The following is a 7,323-nucleotide window of genomic DNA, read 5'->3' as shown; positions in this document are numbered from 1 at the left end:
GGGGAGCACCAGCGCCCCAACCGCTCCGGCGGCGGGGAGACCTCGCTGGACCTCACCCTCATCCTCATCATTGCGCTGGGCTCGGTGTCCTTTATCTTCCTGCTGGCCATGATCGTGCTGGCCGTGCGCTGCCAAAAAGAGAAGAAGCTCAACATCTACACGTGTCTGGCCAGCGATTGCTGCCTGTGCTGCTGCTGTGGCAGCGGGGGCTCGACCTGCTGTGGCCGCCAAGCCCGGGCGCGCAAGAAGAAACTCAGCAAGTCGGACATCATGCTGGTGCAGAGCTCCAACGTAACCAGCAACCCGGCCCAGGTGCCCGTGGAGGAGTCCGGGGGCTTTGGCTCCCATCACCACAACCAGAATTACTGCTACCAGGTCTGCCTGACCCCTGAGTCCGCCAAGACCGACCTGATGTTCCTTAAGCCCTGCAGCCCTTCTAGGAGTACGGACACTGAGCACAACCCCTGCGGGGCCATCGTCACTGGCTACACTGACCAGCAGCCCGACATCATCTCCAACGGAAGCATTTTGTCCAACGAGGTAAGGCTGAAGCGCAAGGACCACCATCTCTCATCTCCTCCATCTGAAAGCCTCCTCTAGCCTGGCCCCTGTTATTCCTGGTGCACTGTGTATTTATTTTTAGGATATTAGCTTATTTGTATCTCTGTGGGAGGGTGACGGGGGGAGGGGGTCACCCTCTTCCACCCCTTTGTGTGTAATCTAAACTACGTGTTGTCCCTTATTTTTTGCGCTCCACCCCCTCCACGTTTATTTTCATTTCCTACCCTCGGTGCATTGCCACCTTGGACTTGCTTTCTTCCCTCTGGCATCTTGGCTTTAAAATTCCAACCCCCTCTCAGTCCTTTCCCTTCTTAGAAATCTGGGAGTGAAGGGGCAAGTGGGCGGGGACAGGGGGAACTGGGGTGGAGGAACTTACTGGCACTGGCAAAGGTCTTTTCTCTTTGCGTCTGTCTCAGGCGTTAATAAAGTTCATTGTTTTGCCCTGTTTATCGATGATGCTTTCAGTCGCGTGTAAAAGTAAGCTGTAGATTGTCTAACTTTGCACAGTTGTCTAAACTCGAATGCATGTTGTAGTGAACGAGTTATCAGATTCCTGTCCTCTGAACTCGGGTTGCAGAAAAGCCTTCAGTTCTGTTCTGGACAGCATTTACAGAAGCTCTTGAAGCCGAAGGCCCACACAGTGTGAATTTGAATGAAGTTGCTTTGGCACAAGCCCCTGTAAGCATAAACTAAACGGAAGGCTTAAACAATTGTTGTCTTAAATATATCTCTTAGCTAATAATCACCTTCTTGCCACTGTTTTTTTTTTTTTTTTTTGATAAATCACTGCTGTTGGCTTTCTTCGTCAAAGGATTTGGCTTGTCAATTCTGATTTATTCTTGAAAGATGGAGAAGTGGCAAAGTTGGAGGGAAGGAAGGAAGGAGGGAGGGAGAGGGAGAACAGAGTTGATTTATATAAAAAAAAGTTTGGACCAGAAGAGGTGTATGGGTGGTGGAGGTGGGAGGAGGATGCAGAGGGCCTTTGGAGGGGGAAAGATTTTGGTGGGAGGGAAAGTTATGAAATCCTTTCTTGGCAGGTTATTTTATTTATTTGAGTCTTAGATATTATTAATTGACTTTCATGAATATTTGTACAGCTCATTTGTATCTTAAGCACATTTTGAAAATAAACAACAAAATAATTCCATAAAACATCCAAACTTTTGCTTATTGAGCGTGCTGTTTTTCTTGTGTCAACCAGTATACACCTAAACACTTTTTTAGGCCATTGAAAGAAAGACTACAGAGTATAACTAGGTTGACTCTATTGGAGACAATCGTTTATGAGCCCCAGCTATGAGGTCATTTGCATTCTCTCCTTAAAAACACCCACACATTTAACATTGGCCTTTTAGACCTGCATTTTTTTAACCTTTACTGAAAATCTAGACTGAGGTGTCTTTTCATATCTCCTTACCCAGCAATTGGGCTGAGATCTTAGGACAACATAGAAATTCATAAAGATGTCCACAATTACTTAAGTTAGAATTAGTTTTCAACTTCAAAAGCAGATTATTAGTTAACCCTTAGCATTCAAAGGCTCTTGATTTATTTATTTTTTTTCTAGACTAAACATCAGAGAGCAGAGCTCAGCTATCTAGTTGACAGACCTCGCCGAGTTAACAGGTATGGACTCATTTTTTACTTCCTAGCTTGGTGTATGGACAATCTACTACCTATTGCAAGTAAGAACTAGGTATATTATTCAATAATATAATATAAAACATACAAAGTATTTCCAATTAAGGCAGGACATAAATACTAATTAAGTTGGGTTTCCTACTTAATACATTAAAATATGGGTATCTTATATACAAGTGTCTAAATAATTTTGAATATTTTGTCAGTTTTCACCCCTACACTGTTTCTGATAGTCTTCCTAACTGTTCCAGGTATATATACACACCTGCTGTATAAAATGATATAAACATATGCTTAGCCCCAATCGTAGAATTTCTATTGCCTAAGCTTTACATGCCTTAAAGGGCTCAAACTGACTGCTAATGCTAAATTTTAAAGAGTTAGGCTTCAGCTTATGAAAACAAGCTTTATGCAGAAATAAAGCCAACTCAGAGGTCTATGAATCTGCAGCGCCACCAGCGACCATGTGGTGGCAGAAGAATGTTTTGTGTGTAACTTCACCTTTTTTATTCTAATGTTCACATTTTTGTACTTCTAGTTCTGCATTCCAGGAAGCCGACATAGTAAGCTCTAAGGACAGTGGTCATGGAGACAGTGAGCAGGGAGATAGTGATCATGATGCCACCAACCGTGGCCAGTCAGCTGGTAAGTGTGATCAAAGAGCAATCTAAATGCTGGCTTTTATAGTTTAAAAAAAAATCTAGAAAAGATGATGTCCTAAGTAATTTTTTTTTTTTGGTAAATTTAATGTTGCTACCTCTACAGGAAAGGACTGCATCATCCTATGTTGATAACTGTATACTCAAAGAGGATTCTAAAAATGCAACGTTCCTTTGGAGAGTTAAAATTAGAAATTCATTGTGGAATATATTAGAATTTGAAATATTTCCTCCTTATGTAATGTGCTTTAATGAAATTATAATGCATGCAAAAAGCCATAGATCTCTCACCTGGGCCAGTCCCCAGTCTTCAGTCAATTAAGATATTATTAGACTTGTTTGTGGATGAGGTAAGTGAAGATGAATGAAATTGATTGACCTGTACAAGGTCACAAGAGGCTAAGTGGATAACTGGGACTCGAATCCACATTTCTTTCCATACAGTGCATTTTGCATGCCACCAAGTAGTGAATGTGAGAACAGATGGTGATTGAAAGTCATAAATAGGTTGAAAGCAGGATTTCCAACCCTGGGTTCTTAGGCTTCAGGACATTAGCAAACATTTGATAGTGTGTATTTCCTGACGTGTGTTAGGTTTCCTTGTATTTTCAACAGGGTCCATGACCTGTCAGAAAGGTGGATGCCATGTATATTTATATGTGGGCTTAATGGTAGTCACTGATGGGGTTGCAATGGAATACATATATTTTATTTTATTTTACTTTATATATTTTGCTTTAGTTTTTCCATATGAATTTATTCTTGACATTTTATAGGACCCTGATAACTCTAATTACTAATTCATAAAGGAAATACTTAAGAGAAATAACATGTGTACCTTAACATAATGAAAATAGTCTCATAAAGTTTGGATTTTCTTTCCCTTTCATTTGCACTTCATCTAAAAGGGTGCTTGTTAATTTTGTTTTCTTTTTATTTTCTGACCAAGTTTTCTGTTTATCTGACACATAAGAAAATGGAAAGGCAAGTCAACTTTTGTAACTTCTAAAAACGTCCACCATTGGACCGTCTCTGGGTTCAACTTCTTTGGCTTGCGATTTGAGCTTTATTTTGATTAATGATGTAAGCATAGAGTGATAGGGTCCTTGTCTTCAAGGCAGCGTTGGTCCTCGAGAGCACCCATTCCTCAACACACTTGGTGGACCTCTGAATGGGGCTGAGGCAGTGTGTCAAAGGGCAGTACACGCCCCGTGGTCGCCTGGCAGCAGTGGCCGCTGCAAGCCTAAGACTGGGCTAATGTGTGCTGTGTCTGAGGCTGCCTTAGGCTTGGGAAACACAGGCAGGAGGAGGGGGGGAAAGGCTGCTCAAGGGTCTCTTTATTTTGCTGCAAGTCATTAATATGCAGACCTAATGAGACTTGGGAACTGCCAAGAATCCCCGGAGGTCCCTGCCCCTTGCAGGCCTTCACGCTAAGTGAACAGAGCATCTATTTAGTGTCTGGGAACCTGACAACAAACCAGATCTTGCCAGAAGTTTATACTGGAGTACAAAGTCCCTTTCATTTTTGGCCTATATATGGCATATGATTTATTGTTATCTTTAAGAAGCTGTACATTTAGAATCATGCATTCCTATTCTTTTCTCAGAGTGTCTAACTCAACAGTCAGCCTTTTAAAACTTTTACAACAAAATCTTTAATATAAAAAACTGAGTATCTGCTGAATGCTCCCTGGGATGCATTTTATTCCTTTCCAACTCTACCACTTTGCTTGGTGTGTGTGTGTGTGTGTGTGTGTGTGTGTGTGTGTGTGTGTGTGTGTGCGCTTTTTTTTCCTGTGGCACTCCAACCTCAATAAACATTTCAATTAGTTTAGTCCCTCAGACATAATGAGCTATAATCACCTAACCAAAGAAAGAGAAATGAATAAACATCTGCAAAAAGCACTATATTTGGAAGGTGGATGGGAATATATTCCTGCCCATGCACCTTCCAGTAGTTATTTTATTTCATAGGCACTCAGTGTTGCCATTTTGGGGATGTTTCTCTCCATTGTTTGAGATGTCAAAGCATTAAAAGGAAAAGGAAAATACTAAACTATGTTCTGAAAAACATTTTTTAAAAGTAAGACAGTTTTTATTTTTCTTTATCAAAATGGCCAGTTCTCCCCTATCCTTATGTTTTTAAACATCTAAAAGTAGTACAGAATCTACAATCTGTGTATTTCATTAACAGTTTATAGGGCAGCCACTACATACTGGGCACAAAAATAGTTGTTTCAAAATTGGAACTGTACACTTTTATTAAGAAGTAATCGCACCTTTGTGTGCTGAATTGCAGTCAGTTTTAATATGTCTAATTTCATTGTAAGAATGATTTTGAATGTTTTCTTTTTAAGTATACAATCCTAAATGCAGAGAATTAAAATGCATTTACTTAATGCTTTTTTCCAGTCAAACTGATGTTGTGTATTATAAACCCACGTGAAAAAGCTAAAATATTTTCTAAAAGTTAAACCCATTTCAGTATATCCATTTCATTTCATTGAAAAGCCAGGTATTAACGATCTTCCAATGTTGCAATATTTAGGAAATATTCAAAGCACATGCATTTTCAGGTTTAGGCTATGAAAACATTTCATACTAATAAGCAAATCTCTCTCAGCTGGATTTTAAGGGGAAGAGGTTAGATTATCAAGGGAAAATAACTCTGGAAAGATATAGAAATCTGAATTTTCTCCTTTAGCTTGCACTGCATTCCATACTGCATTTCATACACTATTTGGCTTAGTGCTTCACCTGTTTAAACTTCCTAACTTCTTCTTTATTCCCACATTCTTTTTCTATGTTAACATTATTTATAGGCACTTATTTAGATATGCCTTCTATTTATTCTTCTATGAATAGTTTTCCTTTTTTGTTCTCCCCTCCCCCCACTTGTCCTCTTTCTAAGCCATTTGAAGTCACCAATTTTGTTCATAGAAGGGCTTTAAATACGGAGGCAGCTGCACAGAGAATCACATAAGCTTTTTCAGTTTCCCACTGCACCTGGATCCTGTGTAAAATTCGTCAGATTGACCACTGCTCTGTGGAACTTTTTTTCCTATAGCCTTGTCAAGGTGCTTTCCATGTCTTTTTCGGTGCGCTATTGATGTATTGGTCAGATATGGCAAAAGTCCAAGGAGATGTGGTAAATGCATGCATAAATCATCACAAGAAGCAAAACTGATTAATCACAGCTGAAATAGCCAAAGAAAGTCAAGGTGGATTTTAAAAGATATATATTTTCAATTTTGTTTATTTTATCATTAGATTAAAAGATAGGCTTTTTTTTCTCATTTAGAATACTGGTACAACATTTTTTGTTGTATATCCTTAGACATGGAGATCTATTAAGTTGTAAGAAGTTGCTTTTTAATTTAAAATACAATGTGCATAATACTAGAATTAAGTATGAATTTATTTTTCATAATTGTGGCTTCTGAAAAAATATATTGAAAAGGAGAACCCTAGTAAGTGATTCTGTTAATGTTACCTCAAAATGTCAAATTGCTCTTAATTTTTTCAGTTACGAGGGAACTTAGCATCTAAATGTACTTATTTCTTAACTAATTATTATGAGATTGATACATCATACATGGTCAAATTTTGGCTATACATTTTTAAAAAATGATTTGAATTATCAATATAAACTAGTAGATAAATTATATCATGAACTGTATTAATATCGATAAGAGAATTCTTGAATTACTATAAATGTAAATTTCCCTTTCCAAAAACTCCAAGAATTTAGAGACTGGCAAAGTTTTTGGCTTTATAAATAAATTGAATTACACCATTGTTTGCAAAAACTCACTAAGGTTTGTGGTGAACTTCTGAGCTACAAAGATTTGTAATTAGAAAAATACAATGCAAAATATTGAGAGAAAGTGGAAAAAATATAAACATTTTGAAAAAATAGGTAGAGAAAAATTATGATAGACATGTTTTGAATTTTATGTTTGAATTCTGTTGATAAATATCTGCCTCCAAACCACATTATCCTAAAAATTATAGCAATTTTTATGGTTATAATTAATATCTCTCAGTTTCCAGTGTTATGTGGTCAAAGCAATACTAGAAATTTCCTCAAAACATTTAAGTGTTGATTTTCTTTAAAATTAACTTATCATGTTTGAAAATAATAAACATCTTTTATGAAGGTTTGGTGCATGAGAAATGTACACATAGTTTTATATTATTACATTCATCAGGAAACAGTACAAGTTAAATACAAATATAACATCTTTGAAATTATAATTTGTTCTCAGTGGTACTATCACTGTCTCCAACTATAAAGGACAAATTATTTGCCAGTTATAAAAGACATATTTAAAAATTTTTCTAAATATATCTGTGCATAACAGGCAGTCTATCACATCAGCTGTTATGCCTTGTAGAACAGATTATTCCTGAGAAGTGAAGAAAATAAATAAGTAGGAGAAGATTTGCAAGTAAAAAAAAA

The 7,323-nt window shown here is 37.7% G+C and overlaps 1 protein-coding gene across 1 annotated transcript in view; it reads left to right on the top strand.

The window, feature by feature from the left end:
- Window positions 1-7,323, top strand: part of PCDH10 (protocadherin 10) — a 20,543-nt gene that overhangs the window by 2,898 nt on the left and 10,322 nt on the right. The window contains exons 2-4 of the mRNA XM_005877775.2: window positions 7-540; window positions 2,129-2,187; window positions 2,741-2,847. Of these exons, the coding sequence (XP_005877837.1) occupies window positions 7-540; window positions 2,129-2,187; window positions 2,741-2,847 (700 nt within the window). The remainder of the gene's footprint in view (window positions 1-6; window positions 541-2,128; window positions 2,188-2,740; window positions 2,848-7,323) is intronic.

Source organism: Myotis brandtii, unplaced genomic scaffold (genome assembly GCF_000412655.1).
Source record: "Myotis brandtii unplaced genomic scaffold, ASM41265v1 scaffold53, whole genome shotgun sequence".
In the NCBI taxonomy this organism is placed as follows: domain Eukaryota; kingdom Metazoa; phylum Chordata; class Mammalia; order Chiroptera; family Vespertilionidae; genus Myotis; species Myotis brandtii.
This window is presented reverse-complemented; position numbering and strand designations above follow the sequence as displayed.